The sequence below is a fragment of the Hyperolius riggenbachi genome, chromosome 3 (assembly GCF_040937935.1).
Source record: "Hyperolius riggenbachi isolate aHypRig1 chromosome 3, aHypRig1.pri, whole genome shotgun sequence".
Lineage (NCBI taxonomy): Eukaryota > Metazoa > Chordata > Amphibia > Anura > Hyperoliidae > Hyperolius > Hyperolius riggenbachi.
The window spans coordinates 214860365-214887731 of NC_090648.1; the positions used below are offsets into that span (position 1 = coordinate 214860365).

The 27367-nt window shown below is 41.8% G+C and overlaps 1 protein-coding gene across 4 annotated transcripts in view; it reads left to right on the top strand.

Moving 5' to 3' along the window:
- Positions 1 to 27367, top strand: part of ICE2 (interactor of little elongation complex ELL subunit 2) — a 140129-nt gene that overhangs the window by 41666 nt on the left and 71096 nt on the right. For all 4 annotated transcript variants that reach the window (XR_011030328.1, XR_011030327.1, XM_068275695.1 and 1 more), the window contains exons 6-10: positions 1631 to 1747; positions 2637 to 2796; positions 11671 to 11843; positions 18980 to 19091; positions 21136 to 21582. Coding sequence is in view for 2 of the 4 variants with exons in the window: in XM_068275695.1 (XP_068131796.1) it covers positions 1631 to 1747; positions 2637 to 2796; positions 11671 to 11843; positions 18980 to 19091; positions 21136 to 21582 (1009 nt within the window). In the remaining 2 variants the exon portion in view is untranslated. The remainder of the gene's footprint in view (positions 1 to 1630; positions 1748 to 2636; positions 2797 to 11670; positions 11844 to 18979; positions 19092 to 21135; positions 21583 to 27367) is intronic.

The window sequence follows — 27367 nt, forward strand, 5'->3', positions numbered from 1 at the left end:
GTAGTGCAAAAAATAGGAGATACTTAGCCCAGAAATGGTGAAGTCAATCTCAGCAGCACAGCAGGGAACAAGGAATCCCCTCAGAGGACAAGATCCCACTAGTTCCGCGAGAGTCACCTCGCTTTATCAAGGAGAGAGGATGCGTCCTCTCTCCTTGATAAAGCGAGGTGACTCTCGCGGAACTAATGGGATCTTTTTTTTTTTTTTTCTTCATTGCACAGGTGTTGTTTATTGGTCCTGCATCACACTAGGTTGTATACTGAACCTGGGTTCTCCCCCTGTTGGGCTCAATATTGAGCCTACTGTGGGGTTTTATATCTGACAGCAGCATTGTGTCATTGTACAATATATTGCATTTAGAGTGATTGTTTCATATGCAGCAGGGATCATGTTGGAATATTTGCTTGGTTTTTAAATGGTTTTATTCTTTATTGAATCATCAGTACTGTGATTATTAATATACCCAATGTTGAATAAAGATTTTTTGTTATACCGGTACTTTTTTCAAATTTTGCTGTGGGAGGTGCTATTTTTTTTAAGGGCTTTCTTCCTCTACCATATAACTTTCCACTTAATTCAGGATGACATACTGCAGTCACCGCTTGGACTCAGGTAGTCAATTCGATTTATGGACAATCCGTCATTGATACTTAAAGTCGATCAAAACCTTTCAGCCAGTTTTAGGCAGGTTCAGAGATTTCTAGCAGATTTTATAAATTATTTAGTCTGCCTGTTAAGAATCACTGCTCTATTGTAACAATTGTTAATATAGCAATGCCAAAGCATTTTGTGTTGCTATTGAATAGTTCTATATTTGTTCTAAACCTTGCATGATTTAATGTTGTCTTTATGACTTGTAAACCACAAAACTATTCGTAAAAGCAAGGAACACCAAGAGCCCCAATAGTGTAATATGTACTGGTAAATGGTTACTAGATAGAGTAAATATTAATACTCACAAACCAGGGTTACCATTAGGCAACCACTGTAAAGGCAGGTGGGGAGATTTTCCTGACCCCACTCAGGAATAAGAAGTCGCTCTCTGTGGATAAGAAAAAGGGGTTCAACCCTCCACCCAGGGTGGACTCAATATTATGCAGGAGAACAGAGGCGCCAAAAGGTTAAAAGGAAGCTAAATGAGCTTAAAAACCAAATTCTTGGTAAATAGAGGAGGTAGTGGTGGACTTACCTCCTTCAAGTAGACACACAACGACTGTAGTAAACACATGACAGAGGTGCCTGGCTCTTCTACTGACCACATATGCTATTGCTCCGTTGTTATTGCCTGATGAAGCGGGATCAAACCTGCGAAACGCGTTGCATATATGGAGTTCATAAATAAAATATATTGACTGTGTTTACTACAGTCGTTGTGTGTCTACTTGGAGGAGGTAAGTCCACCACTACCTCCTCTATTTACCAAGAATTTGGTTTTTAAGCTCATTTAGCTTCCTTTTATCCTTTTGGCGCCTCTGTTCTCCTGCACAAAACTATTCGTATTGTAGTAAACACTAGTAAATAATAAGAGCATTCCAACATTTGTGACTGTACTTTAATTCTCTTTATAGTAATTGGTCACCTTTGAGCTGTCATTTTAAATGTATTTGTTCTGTCATTTTATTTTCTTTAGGGATCAGTAGACTTTGTGAAAGTTAGATTTCCAACAGAGGATATTCCGCTCACAACATCCTATAGGAATGTTTCCCGCGCAATGCCGCCTTCAAAAAAGGCTGGAAGGATACAGAAGGTGAGATTTTATCATTCTCTTGGTGTTAGTCAGTGTATATTGTGTTAGTAAGAGCATAGCCTAGATCCAACACTATCATGGAAACCTGTGGGATGAATAATGTCCAGCATTTACCGGTACACTTCTTTTATTTTAAGCTCTGTACACATACTAGGATATGAATCGCTCAGGTGATAATCTAGAATTATCACAGGTGCTTTATGTAATTTAGGTATCCACCTTGCAGGATCACAAAATGTCCAGTGTGCATGTATGCCTGGCTATCAATGGTGGCACCAAAACAGTATCATAAGACTAAGAAAAATAGTGTATTATGGTCCTGGTATTATGATTTGAAAAGCTCTTGCAAATGTAATGTTTAAGTGTGATCCCACTTGAGCCATGGGATTTTATAAAAATCACCCATAGCTTTACATTAGCAAGAGCTTTTCAAATCACTGTAGTTTAGAAAAGGCTGATAGTGGGTCCCCAGGCCTTATACTCTATTGCCATCATTACATGTTACCACCTTCTGGTTTTAGTTTCATTGTGAGTTCAAACACTCTTCATTTGGCTCAGAAAGGTTAGATAACATAGATTCAAGGCAAAATCTAAAAGTAAAACCAACATACCCTTTTAATTTTGGCAACTGTAAATACATGAACATAAGTTATTTTTCTGCATAGTCCCCCTGAAGGTAAACACACATCTTGAATTGGTACACAAGCTTCTGCACTCTGTGGGAGAAGGACCCTTTTGGATACTCCCAAATCTAGGTTTGCACCTCCTTTATCATCATGTGGACCGTATAGGGCCTACTCAAGTGTCACAGCTCCTGTGCATGCTCTGAATGGATAGAATGGCCACCTTAAGTTAAAAAGGCACTAATTGCATCCAATATCTTCAACAGAGTGTGACCTCAGATTCCAACACAGCTAAGCTGGTTTCAAAGTACTGTCCGCAAGTGGTGCTGACAGCGCAGGCATTGTATACTTTACTTAACAACCATGGACCTGCATACACTGAACAGTGGGAAATTCCAATACGTGTGGAGACCAGTACTGGCGCAGGTGAGAATTGCTTTCTGACATTGCGTAGTTATAGCATATAATCTACTATTCTACTAGTGCATGAGGTAGAAATGGAAATCACAAGAGCAATTATTCTCATTATTTAAAATAATTACAGAGCTCTCAATTTATGCCAGTGTTGTACCTAAATGGGCTTGTGTACATTTTGCATAAATATAGCAAGGATTCCTGTCACAACTAACGTTTGATCAACACAGAGTTCCACTTTAGCATACAAAAATCCAGTGTGCAGACTGTTCCCTGAGGCCCAGTTCACATTAGCATTAAAAAGCGGAAGGGAATGGATACTGTTGAAACGGAACGGATCCAATGTTAACCTATGGAACCATTAACATGCGTCCGTTCTGCGGATCTGTTGCGTACGTTCCGCTGAATGGAACGCAACTTTGCTGCAGTACCAAATTTTCCGGACCGCTGAGCCCAGCGGACCAGAAATGGAAGCTAAAGCCCTGCATAGGGTGCAATGAGAGAATTGAAGGTTTCTTCACACTAGTGAAGCAACAGACCGTTCTAGGGCCAAAATTCACTGGGGGGATGGGGTTATGTTTCACTGGGGGTGGGAATCTGGGGGGTATGTGGGTAGGCTAGACTCCTGAGCAGGCATGAGAAGGAAGCGTGGTAGTCACGTGATGCAAGGGGAAGAGACGGAAGCCTGAGTAAGAAACCCTCCCTCCCTCACCCACCTGTTCAGCAGACCGCAGTGAAAACTGATCTAAACTACCGGTGACCAGATCTGTTTTCACGGATCCATTTGCCAGTGTGGACCAAGCCATACGAATCCGGTGAAGCTGAGAAGATGATCCGCTTTACCGGATCTGTTTGGCTTTAAAATACAGTCTTATACATGTACATGTATACTGCTGCATGTAACCTGAAGCACTTCGGTGAAGGGGAACTGGGGTTTGTAACTGTTTCTACTAAAATCCTTGCCATAGTGGTTTTCCATATGCATGTTTTCACTCTTTTAGCATCCTATAAGGACAAATGAAAGGCAGAACTTGTGTTGTCACTGCAGGGTGTTCTCAGGCTAAAGCAAACTTGAAGTGGAAAAAATACCTGCTGAAACAAAACCATTGTATACAGTTGAGGCCAAAATTATTAGCCCCCTTTATGAAATTGGACAAAACTCTTAATGTCTCCATGAAAATGACCATTAACAAGTGTTTTTGTTTTTTTGGAAACAAATATACTATAAAATAACTGTCCGCTAAGTTTAATTACGATATCTTATTGATACCACGAGTTGAAACAAGAAAGGGTAAAAAGGAGACATTCAATATTATTAGCCCCCTAGCCAATAACAGTCAATGGTGTGCCCTTTCTGAGCCACAACTGACAACAGTCTCTTAGAGTAGTTCTTTACTAGGTTGTCACAGGTCTCCTAAGGGATTTTGGGCCATTTATCAATTGCAAACTGCTCTAGCTGGTCCAAATTGCATGATTTCAGAGTATAGACATTCACTTTTGGGATTGAGATCGGGGCTCTGGATGGGCTACTCCAGGATCTTGGTTTTGGTATTCCTGAGGAACTATTGGACTACTTTTGGGTGATTGTCATTGGAAGACCCTGCAATTACCTTAAGCTCGGTTCACATTCGCTTTTGTCAACGGAATTGGCCATATGGTTCCGTTGTCCTTTCCGCTGAACGGACAAAAAATGCAGCAGGTCCCAATTTTCCAGACCGTTTTGCTCAGCCGAATGGAAACGGAAAGTTTTGCAGCTACATAGGAACAAATAGAAAGCTGACAGCTTACAGCACACTAGCTGTAAAAACTGACAGTTTTTACCTGATCGTGATGGCTGGATCCATACGGCCGGCTCCGCAAAAAAACGGAGATGTGAACTGGGCCTAAGCCTAGACTACGAACTGATTTCTGCATATTCTCCCTCAAAATGTCAACATAATTTTCTTTTTTTATGATGCCATGCACCTGAACTAGGCTCCCACTGCCTGAGGCTAGGAACAGCCCAACAGCATGATGCTCCAACCACCATGTTTAACTGTGGGAACTGATCTTGGGGTTGAAGGCCTCTCCCTTTCTTCGCCAAACATAAACAACATCCATGTGCCCAAGCCGTTCCAGTTTAGTCTCACCAGACCAAAGCACAGACTTCCAAAACTCATCTTTACCTTTCAAATGTTCACGGCAAACCTCAGTCAGGCTGTGATGTGCCGCTCTTTGAGTAAAAGGGTTCTTCTGGGACGATGGTCTGGAAACACACCATGACGAAGAGCCCTCACAGCTGTGTTCCTTGAAACCTCAACTCCAGGAGAGGCTAGGTCAGCAACAGTCATCTTGGCAGATGTTGCTTGCTGACATCTCTCTAATTTCTTTTCCAGAGTTCTAGAAATCTTGCCCTTATGGCCATGGCCAGGTTTGTTTTTTACAAAAATTGTCTCCTTGTACTTGATAATGATGCAACATAAAGCAGTTCTAGACACTCACTGTGAATTGCTTGGAAATGAGTGTAGCTTTCCCCCTTATCATGAGCAACAACTATCTTACTGAGCTCCAAACTGATTTCCTTTGTCTTTGGCATGGTGAATAACAGAAGTCACTCTCATGTGCTCAGGTGCCCTGTTCCTTGGAGTTTTTTTGTTTTTTGTTTTAGTTTCAAGGGTGTTTATTAGAGAAACATTCAAAATGACAATCAAGGGTACAATACATGAAACTGCGCCCCTACGCAGTGAGGTGCACACAAAATAGCAACGCTCATAATAATACATCACCTTGATAATGCAATAAAATATAGTTTTACAGAATACTAACTAAAGAAAAAAAGAAGAATGGCAGATAAAGAATAGGTAAAAAAAAAGTTGGGTCTGTGAGTGTCAACCACATCATGCCAACAGACCCCAGCAAAAAGAAAGCGAGAATGGAGAAAGAAAGAAGAGGGAGAGGAAGAAAGTAAGGGAACATTTTAAAGAGACTCTGTAATTTAAAAAAAAAAAAAAAAAAAAAAAACCCTCTGGGGGACACTTCGGGAGGCAGAAGCCTCAGGGTCCCAGTGAGGCTTCCCCCTCCCAAATAGGTTCAGGGAATCCAGCGCTGGCTTCCCCAAATACTTCCTCAATCAATCCCCCGACAAGCTTGACAAGGAATTATATATTTACCACACCGGGATCCAGCGCAGGCGCAACAGCACTCTTCGTTCAGGCTAGGCGGAAATAGCCTAACCCGATTGTATCTGCTCTACTGCGCAGGTGCAAAAGGACTCGAGCCTGCACAGTAAAACGGATCGATTGGGTTCGGCTATTTCCACCTTAACCCAAATGAAGAGTTACTTCGCCTTATATTTACCTCGCCGCACTTTGGGGGACCCTGGCACTTGAACTGAGGGGACGGAGGAGGACGGAGAAGCCTCGTTAGGATCCAGAGGCTTCTCCCTCCCGAGGTAAGTATCCCTCAGAGCTGGTTTTTTCCATTACAGGTTTTGTTTAAGAAAAGTCAGACCACAAAACATTAAACCAGCAAAACTAGTATCTCCAGGCGGCTTAAAGGACTTACGAGGCCAAATGCAAAAAAAAAAGTTAAGTACCTGCATCATGTTTGAATGCACGGAGGACGCCATCCGTGCCCTCCGTGCAGTTCCACCGGGTCCCCACAGTTCAGATTATCTTTAAGCTTAGCCAAAATATGCTCTGAGAGCATGGCCTGATTCAAATTCTCAAAGACCGTGTCGGTGGACAGAGCAGAAGTTTTCCAATTAGCAGCTAAATGCCTCTTGGCCGTAGCCATAACATGTTGGATGAACTGGTAAGCGGGATATTTCACACCTGGTGACGTATTACCAATCCATATAACAGATGGGTCTATAGGAGTATTTAAGTTAAATATTAGGCAAATTCACTCCAAATATAATCACAGAACCGCTGAGCTTTGGGGCGTAGCCACCATATGTGCCACACATCACCCACCGATTGACATGCTCTGAAGCAGAAATCTGACAAAAGGGGCTGAACGGAATGAAGCCGGGCTGGCGGATAGCAACATCGATGGAGGAGTTTCAAGTCTCAATAGATTAATAATAAAGGCTATTTTTAGTGAGAGTGGAACGGCAATTAAAAGTAAGTTTATTTTTATTTCAGATTCCCTTCAATGCTTTGTAATGTGTATACATTTCATCCACATCTATGTAAGAATCTGTAGTTGATTTTGATTTGATTGCATCAGCTGTAATCCACCATTGTGTTGTATTGTTTATCTTGTGGTAATAAAAAAAAAGCTGTTTTACAGGCTCACACATATGTTACTAGTGCATGTTAAACATAACCTTTATTATTGTAAAGGGAGGGAGACACCGAGAGCCCAATATGGTGTAGTATGTACTGGCAGTATGGTTAGGGTGTGTGAATGTAAGAGTGATACTCACAAGTCTGGGTTACCTTCCAGGTAACCACTGTATAGGCAGGCGGGGAGATTAAACCTGTCCCCGCTCAGGATTAAGAAGTCGCTTTCTGTAGATAAGGAAAAAGGGGCCAATTCCCCTCCACCAGGGGTGGACACTGTATTGTAAGCAATGTAACAGAGGCGCCAAAAGTGTAAAAATAGATAAAATGTTTAAAAGACAGGGAGGTAATAGGTGGACTTACCTCCCTGATGCAGACACAGGCAAAAAAGTCGGATTTTCGACAAAATAACGTTTTATTTTATATACTCCAATATTTTGCAACGCGTTTCGTGGGCTCAACCCACTTCATCAGGCCATAAACAGGAGCAATCAAACACTGTAGGACAGAAGAAACGAGGCCACTGAATATTCTATTCCAATATATTCATGTGATGGTTATTGCTTTTTTACATACAAATATATATATATATATATATATATATATATATATATATATATATATATATATATATATATATATATATATATATATTTAAAAATTACATCCACATAAAATTATATACACGAAAGTGCCCACATATGTTCTCAGTGTAATCACTATGAGTGTGTACATATCACTGTGCTCACATATATACAGTTGTGTGTAATATAAAGAAAGGTAATATAGAGAATCCTCTTCATTCAGGCCTAGTGCACACCAGAGCGTTTCCGCTGCGGTTTGCGATCCGCTTGCGGGTGCGGATCCGCTAGGGTAATGTATTTCAATGGGCTGGTGCACACCAGAGCGGGAGGCGTTTTGCAGAAACGCATACTCCCGGGCTGCTGCAGATTTTGGATTGCGGATGCGTTTCTGCCTCAATGTTAAGTATAGGAAAAACGCAAACCGCTCTGAAAAACGGCACTTCAGAGCGGTTTGCCAGGCGGTTTTTGTTACAGTAGCTGTTCAGTAACAGCTTTACTGTAACAACACATGAAATCTACTACACCAAAAACGCTTCACAAAACCGCAAAATGCTAGCAGAAACGCTACAGAAAAAGAAGAAAAAGCGTTTAAAAATCTGCTAGCATTTTGTGGATCTGCTAGCGGTTTTTGGTGTGCACCAGGCCTCAGTGAGGAAAAAAAACGGAAGATTGGCTATGTTAATTTTTGGCCAAAGTAACCATAATGGTGAGTATAAGATGAAAGTAGGAATGATGACAATAGCTTAACGCTAACACAGAGTAAAAACAAAAATACAGGTGATAGACAGTAATCAATAGTAAGAGGACTGTGAAAAATAAGGTGAGTAAATACACGATTGGAAGAGAAGAAGGGTTCTTACCTGTGAACAGCTTCAGTCAGCTTAGCGCCTCTGTGCTTTGCCGCTGTTATGCTGCTCATAATATAGTATGGCTAATGGGTAAATTGAAGCCAATCAGCCTATGAGGTGTACGCTCTGGCTGTGCTTAATAAGTGAGCGACCATGGGTATGTTTTGTATACAGGCGTCGCGACCTGTGACGTCACGCGCCTGCGTGGTATTAGGCTGGGAGCTGAAACTATCATGGGCAGTCCTAGTTGGGCGGATGCGTCCTTTTTTGCCGGCTCGCGCCTGCGTATAGGAAGGCGGAAGCGGCGACGTCGCCAACAAAATTTAGTTTACAACATACCCAAATCAGGCAGATACTCAACACTAGGTGGGAGATCTTACGCCAAGACCCCTACTTACTACCCCTGCTGCCAAAAACCCCATCCATAACATTTAGAAGAGCCCCCAATTTAAAAAGTATACTAGCCCCAAGCCGTGTAAACATTACCGATACATTAGAACCCAACCCCAGAACTTCACAACAGCCAGGCTCTTTCCCTTGCATGAACAAAAAATGTCAGGCTTGCCAATTCATCTGCACCACAGACAACTACAAATCCAACACCACCAACAAAATATATTCTATTAATAGTCACATTAACTTTACATCTAGAAACGTCATCTATGTTATATCATGCCCTTGCGGATCACAATACGTGGGCCGCACCACACAGTTGGTACGGGCCAGGGTCGGACAGCACAAACGAAACATCCTCAAAAACTATCCACTGCACAGTGTGTCATGACACTTCACCGCACATCATCACAGTAACCCGGCATTGTTCAATATCACCCTAAACACGCCATGATACCTTTCAATTTTTAAAAAAACAAGAAATGTACTGGATTCAAATTTTAAAAACCCTCACTCCAGCTGGACTTAATGAACAGCTGGAAAAAATACATTAATAATCCAAATCTATACAATTTGATGCAATTTTACCAGTCCTCTCTTTTATCTTGTTTCTTTTATCTTGTTTTTTTAGCCGGGTTTATAACCGATTTTTATTTCAAGATCGTATATGTCTAACCTCAATCTTAACAAGTTTTCTTATAATACTGTACCTGTTTTTATTAACCCTCCAAACTAGAACCCATCCCCCCCCCCCCTCCCCTGCTCCTCTCCTCTCCTCTCCCTCACTTCTCCTTCCCCTTGTTCATCCCCTTCCCGCCCTGTCTCTTCCCCGTGTTTCCCCTCCCCTGACTGTAAACATTCAGGTGTACATATTTTGAGTGGATAAAAAATGCTTTACTGTTTTTTAATATTCTGTATAATTTTAGGATTCTTCAAAGTGTGTTTTCTAATTGTTTTTATATGTCATAGGTTAAATTACATAAGATGCAACAATTGTGACATGAGGGGGTCCTCAGCCCATTAAGCCATTAAGAATATGAGACAATCAGGACATCTTGCCCCATTCGCTTAATTAACACATAACACAACCTGCATCTCGGTTGCCTTGACAATCCCATCACACACCCATTCACCATCTTTTGTGCACACTGTATTTTTATTTAACAAAATATCCACTAAATTCCTAACTAGCCCTAATTGCCCATCGCCCATTGTTTTCTTTTTTTCCGATAACTTTACAAACAGAAACTAGTTCCATACGGCAGAATCAGAGCAGCGCTGCCGTTTATTTCCCTAGACTAACATGGCGGCAACGCCGCTTCCGCCTTCCAATGCGCAGGCGTGGCAAAAAGGACGCATTTCCCTAGATAAATATGGCGACTTCGCCGCTTCCACCTTCGTATACGCAGGCGCGAGCCGGCAAAAAGGACGCATCCGCCCAACTAGGACTGCCCATGATAGTTTCAGCTCCCAGCCTAATACCACGCAGGCGCGTGACGTTACAGGTCGCGACGCCTGTATACAAAACATACCCATGGTCGCTCACTTATTACGCACAGCCAGAGCGTACACCTCATAGGCTGATTGGCTTCAATTTACCCATTAGCCATACTATATTATGAGCAGCATAACAGCGGCAAAGCACAGAGGCGCTAAGCTGACTGAAGCTGTTCACAGGTAAGAACCCTTCTTCTCTTCCAATCGTGTATTTACTCACCTTATTTTTCACAGTCCTCTTACTATTGATTACTGTCTATCACCTGTATTTTTGTTTTTACTCTGTGTTAGCGTTAAGCTATTGTCATCATTCCTCCTTTCATCTTATACTCACCATTATGGTTACTTTGGCCAAAAATTAACATAGCCAATCTTCCGGTTTTTTTTCCTCACTGAATGAAGAGGATTCTCTATATTACCTTTCTTTATATTACACACAACTGTATATATGTGAGCACAGTGATATGTACACACTCATAGTGATTACACTGAGAACATATGTGGGCACTTTCGTGTATATAATTTTATGTGGATGTAATTTTTAAATATATATATATATATATATATATATATATATATATATATATATATATATATATATATATATATTTGTATGTAAAAAAGCAATAACCATCGCATTAATATATTGGAATAGAATATTCAGTGGCCTCGTTTCTTCTGTCCTACAGTGTTTGATTGCTCCTTTTTATGGCCTGATGAAGTGGGTTGAGCCCACGAAACGCGTTGCAAAATATTGGAGTATATAAAATAAAACGTTATTTTGTCGAAAATCCGACTTTTTTGCCTGTGTCTGCATCAGGGAGGTAAGTCCACCTATTACCTCCCTGTCTTTTAAACATTTTATCTATTTTTACACTTTTGGCGCCTCTGTTACATTGCTTACAATAACCTTTATTATAAAATAGACATTGTCATCATTAGTAAACAAAAAAGTCAATATGTCACATTAGTATATATGTATAATATGCTGCCTATATTATAGTGTAAGGCTAGAAACCCACTAGGAGTGATTTCTAATCGCTAGTGATTTAAAAAAAGCTCTTGCTAATGCAAAGCTATGGAGGATTTGTATAAAATCACATCGCTCAAGTGGGATCACACCCACAGCATTACATTAGCAAGAGTTTTCAAATCACAAAGCACTCAGAAAATCACTCCTAGTGGGTTTCTGGCCTAATACGTTGCATTGTGTTGCACAGCACCATGGTGGATGCTGGTGTTCTATAAATACAGTAATTCTAATAACTCACTGCAGTGTTTTGTGTTTACCTTTACCAGGTGGCAAGCCTTTGAAAGTGGTGTATGTGGATTCTCCCCTTCCCAAAAAACAACTGAGCACAAGAGAAAAGAGTCAGATGTATCATGAGGTTGTTCTGGACCAATTTATGCTGAAGAATTCACGCTTGGCATTAAATGCTGTATTTTTGGACAAAAAGGAGGAAGAATGGCATGTGAGTGTTTCTCTGCTCTGATTACTGTGCCAAAGAATCCTTTTGTAGGCTGAATTTTTAGATATGAAACAAATTTTTTTCTTTTTGGCAACATTGAGGGTTTTTGTTTCAAATAACTATTCTATATGCTATGGGAAGTGGGATTACTCCTGTGCCAGTTTTCTTACTGATCAGCCACACATGTAGGGCTGTCACAAACATCAAGGTGGCATTAGGTGTGCTGCATTATTGAGGATCAGTCAGAGCTGTCAGGAAATCTCACTGTTAGAAAAACTGCATCAGAGGAACATTAATTCTGTGTGCGCCTATAGGTAAGGGACAAACCGTAATTTCATGAAAATTAAATTCACAGTTTAACCATTTTTTAAAGTCTACATGAGAGCACTAATCTGACTTTAGGATACTTAGTCTACAACATTTTTATTTTTTAAAGTGTACCTGAGATGGGCTAATAAAAATATTTGATACTTATCTGTGGCTTCCTCCAGCCCCATGAGCAGGCCATGCATGCACAATGGGCCGATTGGCACGACTGAGCCTGGTTACCGGGACCGATATGGATGGCAATGGACACGCTACTCATGGGGCTGGAGGAAGCCCCAGGTAAGTATTAAATCTTTTTATTATCCCATCTCAGGTTTACTTTAAATTACCGGTACACTTACTGAAAAAGAGAACATGCATAAAATTGTATAATAGACAAAACCCTTTACACTTGTTATGTCCACTTCGCATTCCTGGGTTTTTACCCCTTAAGATTCCTGACCATTTTGGGATATCAGCTGTGTCACTATTGATACAGAAATACTTTTTTTTTTTTTTTTTTTTTATTGTATGTGCCACAAAGTGATACATATAGTTTTTTTTTTTTTCCAGGATAATTTAGGCTTTCTATGGGTAGTATTTTTTCCAAGTATTGTTTTATTTCACAGGCATTTTATTGAGGAAAATTTTTTTCATGTTTCACCCTTCCTAATTTTTACGTGACGTGACACAGTTTTAAAACTCCTAAAATACATTATTTGGCTTGTCTCAGTTAAAACGACCATATATTCATATTTCATCACCAGTTGGGCATGTGGTGTACCATTATCGCCAACCTGTGTATTTGTAGAGATTGCTTGCGATCACTACAACACACAGTTTGGGGCCCCCGGTGCTGAATTGCTAGGCAACAACATAGTGGTACATCTATAAAGCTTTGAGTCCCCGAGCTGTCGCCTTAGTGATTGCATCCGATCATTATCGCAGCAGCCATTACACAGTTGTCCACAAATCTTAAAGGGAAGGTCGGAGCAACCTAAAAATAAAAAATCCACTTACCCCGAGCTTACTCCAGCCCCTGGCAGCCGTCCTGTGCCCTCGCCGCAGCTCCGTTGGCTCCCAGTCCCCTCCAGTGGAGATGCCGACCTTGCCAGGTTGGCTTCCGGGTCGGCTTCTTCTGCGCTCCAGCATGCGGCTCACTGGTGGCGCTGATGTCATCCGGACTGTACTGTACAGGCGCCTGCGCAATACAGTACGGATGATGTCAGTGTTGCTCCAAGATCCGCTCGTGCATGCGTAGTGGGGATCTTGTGTTGGAGTGGACCCCGGGCCACCATCGGTGAGCGTAGCTGCGGCGAGGGCACAGAACGGCTAGCAGGGGCTGGAGGAAGCCCAAGGTAACTGGATTTTTTTTATTTTCCTTGTGCTCGGATGTGTCCTTTAAGGTTAGGTGACACAAGGGGTTGATTAGTCTGGTAGGGGTTAACACTTCACACACAAAAAAACCTTTATTTTTGAATGTGACACTGTCACTTTAACTTTAAAAACAAACAAACAAACAAAAACCTTTAAACTTTTTTTTTTTTTTTTTTTTTCCCCCCAAGGTAACTATTTAAATGCTTGCTGCTATGGCAGTTTTAGTGCTGGACGCGAGTCTCACGTCCAGGAATCTTTAGCGTAGGTAATCTGGACGTGAGACACGTGTCAAATAATGGGAAGTAGTTAATGTAATTTTGTCTTCTTACAACAGAAGGTTTTTGCGATAACTCAACTGTAAGTGAGCAACAGTTGCTCACTTGCAGCTGAATTCTCACAAATAAGAAGGCAAAATTACATTTAACATTGCTTTTAAATGAAGGGCTTTTTAGTCTCTTTAAAGTGTACCTGAAATGAAGGGGACTCAAAGTTTTATACATGCATGGGGCTTCCTCCAGCCCCCTCAGCACAGATCACTCCCACGCCAGCATCTAACTCCTCCAAGATTCTCCAGCAGTAGCCTCGTTCTCCGTGGCAAGTCAGAGCCAGTCGGTGCAGTGAGGCCAAGCGTGCTCCCCGGTCTCACTCCCGCGGCTGGGAGCGTTCTTCACCTGCGTATAATGATCCCAGCAACGCGCATGGCCAGGCTGTGCATGTGCAGTACACCCAACTAGCTGCGGAGAACAGGGCTTCTACTGGAGCATCATCAAGGATTTCGATGCTGACATGGGAGTGTGCTGTGTGGAGAGGGCTGGAGAAAGCCCCAGGTATGTATAAAACTTTTATTCCCACTCATCTCAAGGTCTCTTTAAAGAGAGTCTGAAGCGAAAATTATTCCAGCTTTTTACCCGCTATTTAGTTTAAGCAGTACTATGAGGAGAGGTGAAACGCAGCAAAACGGGGGCTTTATGCCCACCAAATCCCCGGGGCAAAATGCGGGGAGTGCTTCCTGAAAGAGGCAGAGCTTTGTGCTGTAGCTCTGCCTCTACTGTTGTGAATCGCCGCTGATCGCTGGCTCTCACCACCCCTCTCAGTCTTCCTTCACAGAGAGGGGCGGAGATCCACGTGCAGATTGGCTTCAGTAGAGGCAGAGCTGCAGCTCATAGCTCTGCCTCCCCAGGATTTGGGGGGTATAAAGCCCTCGTTTTGCCGCAGGAATGCGGCGTTTCACCTCTCCTCATACTGCTCAAAGTAAATGGCAGGTAAAAAGTGGAATTCTCGCTTCAGAGTCTCTTTAAGTCCTTTATACCTTCCAGGTTGTTCTGTGTCACCATGAGCTGTCTAGTTATTCCTTTGTGGTGTTAAAGTGAGAGATGTGTCAAAATCTATTGACTTGTATGGCTTAAATCATTTAAAGTGGTATTCTACTCTCAAAACGAAAATTTCTGTAACTAATCTTAGTTAAATAAAAGAACATTTGAAAGCATCCCCACACATTCACTGCAAAGAGTGGTTTGAGATAACTTATCTCTGTCTCATCGGCAAAAGCAGAAGACACTCTCTGCCTCTGTTTTGATTCTGCTCCTTCCTCCCTCTGCTGAATAGATGCATCAACCAGGCAACCCTCTTCCCTCCCTCTACTGAACTTGCACATCACTCTGACAACAGCTGAGTCAAAGCTGAGAAAAGAAAGGGAACGGAGAGTAGACACATGCCTCCAGAGAGCTTTAACCAGCAATGGTTATATTAACCAGAGATAAGCTAACTTGAACTGCAGTGAAGGTATGCATTTTTATGCACAGAATGTGTGATTGCTTTCAATTGTTTTTTTTATTTGGTAATTTTAGTTTTGGAAGTATAATCCTACTTCAAGGAAACCTGCTACTTAGTTGATCATTACTTATAATAATGATTGTGTGGTATACCAATTTCAGTGTTCATACAGGAAGCTTTTTATTGGTAAAATAGGGTGTTGCCTATAAATCTGGGTAAATGAATATCTCAGGGATGCAATAAATGTATATGACAAAACCTTGTAAATGCAGCATGTTAACAAATACCCTGGTTTATAGAATTGGTCTGTGGCTTAAAGGACACCTGAAGTGAGAGGAGTGGGAAGGTGATCATATTGATTTCCTTTTAAACAATGCAAATAGCCTGACTGTCCCGCTGATCCTCTACCTCTAATACTTGTAGCGATAGACCCTGAACAAGCATGCAGACCAGATTGTTGACTGACGTTTGACTGGATTGTTGTTACTGGTGTGTAATTCAGGCATGAAAGATCAACAGAACTGCTAAGCATCTGATGTTGTTTAAAATGAAATAAATATTCCAGTCCTTGAAGGACAACTGTAGTGAAAGGGATATGGAGGCTGCCTTGTTTATTTCCTTTTAAGCAATAACATTTGCCTAGCTATCCTGTTGATCCTCTGCCTCTAATACATTTCGCCATATATCCTGAACAAGCATGCAGCAGATCAGCGGTTTCTGAAGATTTTTGGCACATCTGACAAGATGCATGCTTCTTTCTGGTGGGGTTCAGACACTACGGCAGCCTAATAGACCAGCAGGACTGCCAGGCAACTGGTAGTGTATAAAATAAATATGGTAGCCTCCACATACTGTACTTCTCACTACAGTTGTCCTTTAAAGCATGCATGAGCTAAAAAAGAAAAGAAAAGCTTTAGTTACCCAGGGGTTCTTCCAGCCCCTAGTAGTCCATCTGTCCAGGCTGGGTCACGAGCTTATGCACATGCGAGGGCGCACCTCTCATGATCATGCTCCTGTGGCCCAGAGTTTAGCCTTTGTGAACTGTGCGAGTGCAGAACACTCATGGCCATGAGTGTGCGATCACAGGAGGTGCACTGTGCGCCCAGGCCTGTGCAAAAGACTGTGCCCCAGCCGGAGGTTTGGCGATCTTGTGGAGGGTCAGCGGCAGCCTGGAGCACAGCGGAAGTTCGACTCTAGACAGACAGACTTTTGGGTAAGTAAAGCTTTACTTTGTTTTTTCAGCTCGTGTATCCTTCAAAAGGTATTTACTCATAATGTACTTAAAGCGGACCCAAACTAAACATTTTTTTAATTAATAGTATTTAGTTGCACCACTCTGACACATACAAAGATAAATAAACACTCCTTCAAGCCTATGAGCATTTCAGTGCATGCTTTTCACCCTTCTCTTTTCATAACTAGGATTATACTGGGGGCAGCCATTAGCAATTCCTCCATTGGCGGACACCACCTATTCCACCAGTTTGCCGGAAAAATCCCGGCAATTTTGAAAGGAAGGGAGGGGTTCCTCCAATAAATGTAAAATATTTTATATTTGTCATCATGCAGCTGAAAAAAGGCTGCTATTTATCATTATAATTTAGAAAATAGATTTTACTTCTGAAATCTTGTATTTTTAATTTGGGTCCCCTTTAACATCATGATATGGGGGGAACCACACTAGGATTAGAGTATGTATACCTTCTCAGTAACCAACAGAAAGCAGAGCTGTATCTGATCCTTACTGCAGATTAAGAGAGCATGAAATACAGGGACGTATTTCAATGGGATTCTGATGTTGTATATCTGGGCTCTGTGTGTGAATATCTGTGAGCCCCTGTCCCATCTACCCAGCATTGCCATTAGACAAGTGGAACTTAAAGGGAGCCTTAACTGAGAAGGGATATGGATGTTTCCTTTTTAAACAATACCAGTTGCTTTGCAGTCCTGCTGATCTCTTTGGCTGCAGTAGTGGCTGAATCAGACACCTGAAACAAGCTTGCAGCTAATCCTGCGCTGCGTAATATGTTGGCGCTTTATAAATACAATAAATAAATAAATAAAATAAACCAGTCTGACTTTAGTCAGAGCACCTAATCTGCATGCTTGTTCAGGGCCTATGGCTAAAAGTATTAAAAGCAGAGGATCAGCAGGATAATCAGGTAATCGGTGTTGCTTAAAAGGAAATAAATATGGCAGCCCCCATAGCCATCTTGCTACAGTTGTCCTTTCAATTCTTGACAGTCAGATAAAATGATTTGTAAGACCTATGGTATATGTTACAAATGTTAAATACCCTAAAGTGATGAATATTTTGATGGGGCAACCAGAATCAGATTTTACTGGCCAAGTAAGTTTACACTGAAAGTGGACCTAAATTCTTGCACTGGACAGAAGGCAAGCATAGAGAAATGCACATTGTATGTATAAACAAAGTTTTTTTGCCTCTCGTATTCCCCCTCATCTGTAACTAATCACGAGTTGGAATATTATCTCAGCTGAGTCAGCTAGCTACCAGAGCAGAGCTGCTAATTATTAAACACAGGATGTTAGTGTGCCCAAGGCAACATGTGACATGAGATAAACGTGTACATAGAGTGCAAAATATATTAATAACCAGGCTGTTATACTTGCTTTATTTTGTTGCGGAAAGAGTTAATTTTTAGGCATGCAAGTGACAGCTTCTGTCTTGTTGGTACCTTGTCAAGAATATAGTAAACATCACTGATAGGATTGGGGTATTTAATAAATGTGAATTACATTAATGTGCTTTAGTCTTTTTTTTTCTACGAGGGAGGTAAGCCCATCAAACTTCCCCCTTTTTTTAACGGTTTTTAACCTTGTTGGAGCCTCTGCATACAAATTTGCAATCACTGATAAGCAAAGTACTGCCATAAAAGTTTTCTTGGCAGTATACAACTTCTGAGAGCAGATGGAAATGTGAGAAGGTCAACAGTTCATGTATTTTCACTCAGGAACACTTAATAGGCTGCCACTGAGCAGAGACAACAAACCATTCAATCAAACTAAATGTTTAAATATAATGTAAAACCATAAAATATCTAAAAAGAAAAAAAAAATGTTTGGAGGAGGATTAATTTAATTCTTTATCATCAGTTTATTTTCGCCTCTGGTTCACTTTAACAATATGTCTGTTTCCATGAAAGCAGGAAGTAGACACACTGCAGATTTATTGCAGGATTTGTATCAGCTGCAACAAAGAAATGTTTTAATCTTTTTAAAGGTTAGTATGTTGTTGGTTAGCTTTTAGAGCGGGGAGGAAGTTCTGAGTTCAGGTCCGCTTTAAGAGGAGTTTGATTGCGCAGTGAAATCAGTACAGACAAGATGACAATCAGACAGTATAAGAATAAGAAAGCCCTCTTATAGGCGTTCAATAGAACATTAGGTCAAAATAACCATGTACCATAAAGTCTGCTCTAGCAAACTCCGTGTGGATAGCTTTTTAACCCTATGCAAGTGGAACGTAGAGAAATGTTTCAGTATGAAAGGCAAACTGGTCAAGGTAAATGCCATACTAGTTTAGCCTTTTTTTTCTACGTATGTGCTTTGTAGGTTAACTGATATTAAAACTATTCACCACATTCTTTTTGAAAGTAACCAAATTTTACAACATTTTTTAACAAGTGTATCAAATGTTTGTTCATTATGTATAATTGTCACAGGCTGACAGAGAGTACAAAGACAGGAAGCTAGCTTGTGTCAGGAAAGAGGTGGATTTTGAGAATGATGTCACAGAATTCGAGACTTTTGGGTCCATGGAAGTGGATAAATCAGGTACTGCAAAATATGCAGTTTTTTTTTTTTTTTGTTCATGCTTTATCTACTCCCAGTTTAACAATCCAGAACCTGGTTGCACAAGACTTCATGTGTGATTCACACATGCTCCCACATAGTCAATTTAAAGGACAAAAGTGAAAAGAATATGGAGGATGCCAAATGTATTTCCTTTTAAACAATACCAGTTGCCTGGCAGCACTGCTGATATATTTGGCTGCAGTAGTGTCTGAATAACACCAGAAACAAGCATGCAGCTAATCTTGTTAGATCTGACAATGTCAGAAACACCTGATTAGCGTATGCTTGTTCAGGGTCTTTGACTAAAGGTGCGTACACACGCACTACCAGCGGCAATGCAGAGAGACAGAGGATCAGCAGGGCAGCCAGGCAACAGGTATTGCTAAAGTGGTCTGAAACTCTGACATAACAGTCAATAAAAATGTGTTTTTCTACTTATTCTTATTCATACAGTTATCATATTTGCTTTTGTGCGCAAGTAATATTGTATGTCTACAAATTACAAGTTTCCAAAGTGTAGTTTTTCTTGCCCTGAAAGCTGCCATTGCATTTTATTCTAACTGCTTTTTATTATATGAGTTGAACTGTGTGTGTTGCTGACGCAGAGACAGCTTCTCAGAAACTGTTCACTTGTTACACACACATTTATCAACATTTGAATGTAAACAAAGATACTGTTATCTCCAGCTTGGATGTGGATTTTAAGTTGAATAGCAGGACAAAGTGCTTTGTTTAACCACCCTGGCGTTCTATTAAGATCGCCAGGGCGGCTGCGGGAGTTTTTTTTTTAAATAAAATAAAAACTATTTCATGCAGCCAACTTTCAGTTGGCTGCATGAAAGCCCACTAGAGGGCGCTCCGGAGGCGTTCTTCTGATCGCCTCCGGCGGCCAGAAGTAACACGGAAGGCCGCAATGAGCAGCCTTCCGTGTTTTGCTTACTTCGTCGCCATGGCGACGAGCGGAGTGACGTCATGGACGTCAGCCGACGTCCTGACGTCAGCCGCCTCCGATCCAGCCCTTAGCGCTGGCCGGAACTATTTGTTCCGGCTGCGCAGGGCTCAGGTGGCTGGGGGGACCCTCTTTCGCCGCTGCTCGCGGCGGCGATCAGGCAGCACACGCGGCTGGCAAGTGCCGGCTGCGTGTGCTGCTTTTTATTTCATTAAAATCGGCCCAGCAGGGCCTGAGCGGCACCCTCTGGCGGTAATGGACGAGCTGAGCTCGTCCATACCGCTAAGGTGGTTAACCGTTTCAGTGATGTTCTGCTAAAAAAAAATCTGGGATAGTAGCTTTAAAGATGTGAGGAATCTTTTAGAGCAAAGTCGAAATGCTGACTTTCAGACCACTTTAAAAGTGTGTGTGTGTGTGTCCTTCATTAATCTGGCCATTTTCAGTGTAAATGAATATTTCGTTTGGAATTTGAAGCATATAACCATGAGCAGTGTTATTTCAGTTATATTTTGCTATCAATCAAATGTGCTATTTTTGCATGCTTTTGCACTTTAAAATGACTAAACTTTGCTCACCCTGCTCAGCTGCATGAAAGTCAGTGTAGCTGGTGATTTCATGCAGATTCTATCAAAGTGATTAAAGTGGACCTGAACTCTTGCACATGACAGAAGGTAAAAGAGAAATGCACCCTGTATGTATTTCTGAGAGTTTAGCCTGTTTAATTCCCCCTTCTTTTTGTCCAGTCACAAGTTGTAATTTGATCTCTCCCCAGTCACCTGACAGCCACGGTATATATGGCAGATAAGCTCAATTGACAGCACAGGATGTTAACTATGTCTGATTCCATGAATCGGGAAGTAGAAACAGTGCAGATTTATTTTAGGATTTGTATCAGCTGTAACAAATGTTTTTAGTTTTAAAGGTTATTATGCTGTTGTGTAACCTTTAGAGCAGAGAGGAAGTTCTGAGTTCAGGTCCGCTTTAAATCAACCCTAGAATGTTAATCGGTGTAATAGTGTAGGATCTCTTTAATGCAATGTTTACCCCCCCCCCCCCTCACTTTCCTCACTGAAGAAGGTGAAACAGAAAAGATGGAAGAGACGATTTGCCAGGAGCCATCTGAAGTAAGCAAAGAGCCAATGACTGCTGTCCAGTCTTTCACTAGCCATGAATCCCATAGTGATTCTGATGAGGACAGACTTGTGATTGCTGTGGATTGTCAGAAGAGCAGTGATACAAACACTATGCCTTCCAAATCTACAATACAATCTCCACCTAAAAGGACATCTAGAAGAATTCCTAAAGATGTTGGCCCATTGGGGCAGATATTGAAGATGCAGGCACAGCTTCTGAAACCAGGGACAAAGAAGATAGAGCCGTCAAGCAAAGTGGACTCAGAAAGGAATGAACAGCAAACGGACAACCCACAACATGTTCAGCCCCCTGTTGGTCTGCCATCTGAATTATCTCAGGAGACTCAGAGGAAGGATGCTACTAATGTCTCCAGGGGTAACAGGAAATGTAGGTACTGCAACACACTAATCCCACCACCTTCCCATCCACTCACACACTAACCCCACCACCTTTTCACCCACACTCCCACACTAATCTCACCACCTTTCCACCCACAATCACACACTAACCTCTCCACCTTTCCACCCACACTCACACACTAATCTCACCACCTTTCCACCCACACTCACACACTAATCTCACCACCTTTCCACCCACACTCACACACTAATCTCACCACCTTTCCACCCACAATCACACACTAACCTCTCCACCTTTCCACCCGTTCTCACACTAACCTCACCACCTTTCCACCCACTCTCACACACTAACCTCACCACCTTTCCACCCACACTCACACACTAACCTCTCCACCTTTCCACCCGTTCTCACACTAACCTCACCACCTTTCCACCCACTCTCACACACTAACATCACAACCTTTCCACCCACTCACACACTAACCTTTCCACCCGTTCACACTCTAACCTCACCACCTTTCCACCCGTTCACACTCTAACCTCACCACCTTTCCACCCACTCTCACACACTAACCTCACCACTTTTCCACCCACTCTCACACACTAACCTCACCACCTTTCCACCCACAATCACACACTAACCTCTCCACCTTTCCACCCGTTCTCACACTAACCTCACCACCTTTCCACCCACTCTCACACACTAACATCACAACCTTTCCACCCACTCACACACTAACCTCACAACCTTTCCACCCACTCACACACTAACCTCACAACCTTTCCACCCACCCACTCACACACTAACCTCACAACCTTTCCACCCACTCTCACACACTAACCTCACAACCTTTCCACCCACTCACACACTAACCTCACAACCTTTCCACCCACTCACACACTAACATCACAACCTTTCCACCCACTCACACACTAACCTCACAACCTTTCCACCCACTCTCACACACTAACCTCGCCACCTTTCTACCCACTCTCACACTAACCCCACCACCTTTCCACCCACTTTCACAAACTAACCCCACCACCTTTCCACACACTAACCTCACCGCCTTTCCACCCACTCTTAAATGGGCACAATGGTGAAAATTATGAGATCTGTTATAGGGACAGCATACATTTCACTATAGCGCTTCTGTTAAAAAATGCCTGCATATAAACAGTAACCTGCACGCCAGCAAAGATTTTTCCAATAAATTTGTATTGAATTGCTCAAGAAAATGTTCAGCAAGGAAGAGAGATACATCCAGTATATGCAACTAATGATTCAATGGTATACACAGTTAGGTGTATATACCATTGTGTCATTTGTTCCATATAATGGATGTATGTCTCTTGCTTGCTGAGCATTTGTTGGTGTGATTCAATACAAATATATCGGAAAATCTTTGCTGGTGTGCCGGTCATTCGGCTTATGTGGTAGGAGTAAGGCTCTAGCAGCCTGATTTACTACCTAACGCCCACAATTCTCATTTGTTGGTTATGTTGATAAGGTGTGCCTGTGTATTACTGTCCTCTCTCTTCATTCTTTTCAGTTAAAGGACCACTGTCGTGAAAATCTTAACATTTTAAATACATATTGATGTAAAGACATAAAAATAAGTAGTATGTTTCTTCCAGAGTAAAAAGAGCCATAAATTACTTTTCTTCTATATTGCTGTCACTTACAGTAAGTAGTAGAAATCTGACAGATCTTGGGCTAGTCCATCTCTATAAAGGGGATTCTCGGCATGCCTTTATTCTTTATAAAGACACTCCTTGAACAAGATTTATAAAAAGATGCTGGACAGCCTCCCTGCTCGCTGCAATCATTTTTGGCAGTTGGGCGGAGCAACTGCCATTCACTAAGTGCTTTTGAAAATAAAGAAAACCCTGAGAATCCCCCATGAGGAGATGGGCGAGTCCAAAACCTGTTGTCTCTGTCAGATTTCTACTACCTACTGTAAGTGATAGTAACATTGGAGAAAAGTAATTTATGTCTCGTTTTACCCTGGAAGAAATGTACTTCTTATCTGTCTATGTTTACATATATTTTAAATGTTAAGATTTTCGCGACAGTGGTCCTTAAAGAGACTCCGTAACAAAAATTGCATCCTGTTTTTTATCATCCTACAAGTTCCAAAAGCTATTCTAATGTGTTCTGGCTTACTGCAGCACTTTCTACTATCACAGTCTCTGTAATAAATTAACTTATCTCTCTCTTGTCAGACTTGTCAGCCTGTGTCTGGAAGGCTGCCAAGTTCTTCAGTGTTGTGGTTCTGTGATGCATCTCCCGCCTCCAGGCCCCTCTATGCACACTGCCTGTGTATTATTTAGATTAGGGCAGCTTCTCCCTTCTCTCTTATCTTTTACAAGCTGGATAAATCCTCCTCTGAGCTGGCTGGGCTTTCACATACTGAGGAATTACATACAGGCAGAGCTGTCTGCACTCTGCAGGAAGAAACAGCCTGACACTTCAGTGGAAGATAGCTGCAGGGGGAAAGAAACACACAAATGATCTCTTGAGATTCAAAAGGAAGGGTGTATACAGCCTGCTTGTGTATGAATGTATTTTCTATGTGTGGACATACTGTACATCAACCTACTTCCTGTTTTGGTGGCCATTTTGTTTGTTTATAAACAAACTTTTTAAAACAGTTTTTAACCACTTTTAATGTGGCGAGGAGCGGCGAAATTGTGACCGAGGGGAATAGGAGATGCCCTCTAACGCACTGGTATGTTTACTTTTGTGCGATTTTAACAATACAGATTCTCTTTAAAGGCATGATTAAAAGGAGCCCTAAGTAAATGGGTAAAAAAGCCAGTTTAACTTACCTGGGCCTTTAACAGCCTCCTGCAGCAAACCTGTGCTCTCTTTTAGCCAGGCAACTCAGCGAGTCGATGGCCACTGCACATGCACATCCTTATGGCCACCCATACATACGCAGTAGAGATTTTCAGTTACTGCGCATGCGCAGAGAGCTCCCGTCTGCGGCAGCGCATTCAGGAGGCGGACGGACAGAGCCGTGCATCCAAAAGAAAGAGTGGTGTCGGTGACAGAAACCTCATGGAGTGACAACGCAGGCACAGGACGGCTGCAGGGGGCTGGTAGAAGCCCCAGGTAAGTTACATTGGTTTTGTTTTTCTTTTTTTACTTTAGGTTCCCTTTAATGTGATTATCAATCCGATCCAGTTTTCTACCAAATGATTTCGCTGCCTCAGGTATACCTGATCATGTGTGCAAAATTCCCCAAAGAATTTATGTGGGAGAAACAGAACACACTGGCCTCAATTCACGGAGCATTATCAAACGTTTATCAAACACTTTATCAAACGTTTGATAATTTACCTCATGGGTAAAATCTCATTTTAAATTCACTAAGGTGTTATATATTTATCGAATGTTTTACCGATAAGACGTTCAACAAATCTATAACACCTTAGTGAATTCAAAATGAGATTTTACCCATGAGGTAAATTATCAAACGTTTGATAAAGTGTTTGATAATGCTCTGTGAATTGAGGCCACTGTAAGTGAGCACATTAACCACCACAGGTTCACTATTAACAGCAAAAAAAAAGCATAGTAAAAACATACTGATCTCCCATTACCCACATACTTTTGTTTACTCAGACACAGTTTCAGTGTTTTTCTCATCAATGTTTTAATGGGTGGCTTCAAATCGCATAAAGAGAGACTAACACAAACGTAATTTATACATAGGTTCAAAACTGTAGAAGACTGTTTAAACAAGGATTCTAACTTCTTGTGCTGGTACAATGGTTTTTAAATGACACAATTCTTTTTTTATTTTTTTTATTTTCATATAGTGGCAACATTGTGTTTATTGCCACTATTCATTTTAGGCAGTGGCCATCTTGCCAAGCTAATGCTGACATCATATCCTCCCTGACTCTTGTTTTCCCCCCTCCCTTCTCTTGATCATTGTGTATTCATTAGCTGCCCTACTCCCAGAGTCTTCAGACACTCCCGCCGAGGTGTATACTAGGAACTGCACTGTCTTATCCTCCAATCTCTGAGTCACCTCAGCCTTGCTTGTAAACACAAGTAATCAGAGGGTGTTTCTGATAAGGAGCTAGGCAGGGAAATAAATGTAAGAGGAGGAGTATACTATAGATAAAAAGAACTCCCAGCATTCAACCGTTTGGCACTAGGGCCAGTGCTCCTAAAGTATGTGATAACTACAAACCATAACAGCAGAAAGTTTTGTAAGTTTTGAATACAGGATTAGCATCTTTATCACTTAATAGACTCGGACCAGTTGCTGTTGAAATTTGATTTTTATGGTGACAATACCGCTTTAAAGAGTAACTGTCGGGCATAAAATAGTCTTTATTTTTGGCCTCATCATAGTCTTTGCGATAACTTTTTCCAGTTTGTTATATTACCGAATTCGAAGTTAATGGATTTCTAGCTGTATTCATCAAGGTTTTTTCCGCATTCTGTGTATTTTCGATAAAATATCGATAACAATGCGGTAACCATTTGGTAACGTGTCAATATTTCCAGTTTATATTGGTAATTTAACACAAGGCCGTAAGAGTGGAATTGTGGGTAAAAAGGCAGTCCTTTGAACACCACGTAGCAACATTCCGAATAGGGCTTAACACCTGGACCAGGATTCTGGAAGTGGCTTGGGACAATCCCACAATTTCGCCAGTTACGGCTTGATAGGAGCCTTTTCTGAAAAAATGTAGTGCAGCTAGCAATTTAATTAGCCCTGGCACTGCCTGTATTCTCTAACAAGATGATTCAAGAGAAATGCCGATGTCCTGGTATAGCAAATAAATCCATTCTCTTGCAAATTTATATGGTTCTAGATCTTATTCTTGCCCTTCTGCGCCTTTGAATCACTCTCTCAGCTGATACATAACCACTTCAAATGGCTCCATCTTCTATCAGCAATGATCTGACAGGAATGACGACAGAGCAGTGAAGGAGATAACTAATCCTAAATGTAACGCTAAACCACGCCCACTTGCATTTTTATGAATTGCACTTTTGTTCCATTTTATCGCATCATTACCGAATGATTACTGAATGCTCACTAACAGCTGTGGATAACTTTGATGAATCCTGAAATCAACTTATCGAGTTCGGTATTTTACCGAGTTGTCGGTAATTGATTCGATAAGTCTTGATGAATCAAGGCCTTTATCTGGTAAACGAGTAATAAGCTGAGAGAAGTCTGTTGGTATATGGGTAAAGCACGCAGAGTTCAGTGTCCTCAGCATTCACAGTAAACAGCTTGCACTTGTACATGGGGGAATAAGCACACAAGCCATCCCCCATTGTGGAAAGACTCACCGGATGTGCTGGGCAAACGGGCCCGTCAGCGTGTCAGGGGTATTGGCCACCCCTCAGCCACCGTGGCAAAGTCAGCTGGGCTCTTGTAAATCCAGACGGTCACCTCCAAACATAGACGCTTGACATAGCAAAAGTGCAAGGGATAGGTATCCCACATTTATTTAGTCAGGATAAAATATAGTAAAAAATGTCCAATACATGCGGGCATACATGTGTGGGGAGGCGCGCGGTTCTGATAGTGCGTGACAGCCACTGAACAGTCCGCTTTAGCCCTTACCCCAGTAGTTGCACTGCTAAAGATGATAGTATCTTGTGCCGACAGTCACCGCGTCCGGTGACGTTACACGCAGCGCCGCTCTGTAGCTCCGCCCAAAGCGTTTCGGTACTATGGTAACTCATCAGGGGCTACGGAGCGTTGGATACGGCGTGCTTTATAGCGTCAGTTACAGGCTGTCAAGCACTCAGCAGACCCGCACGCTGCCCTCAA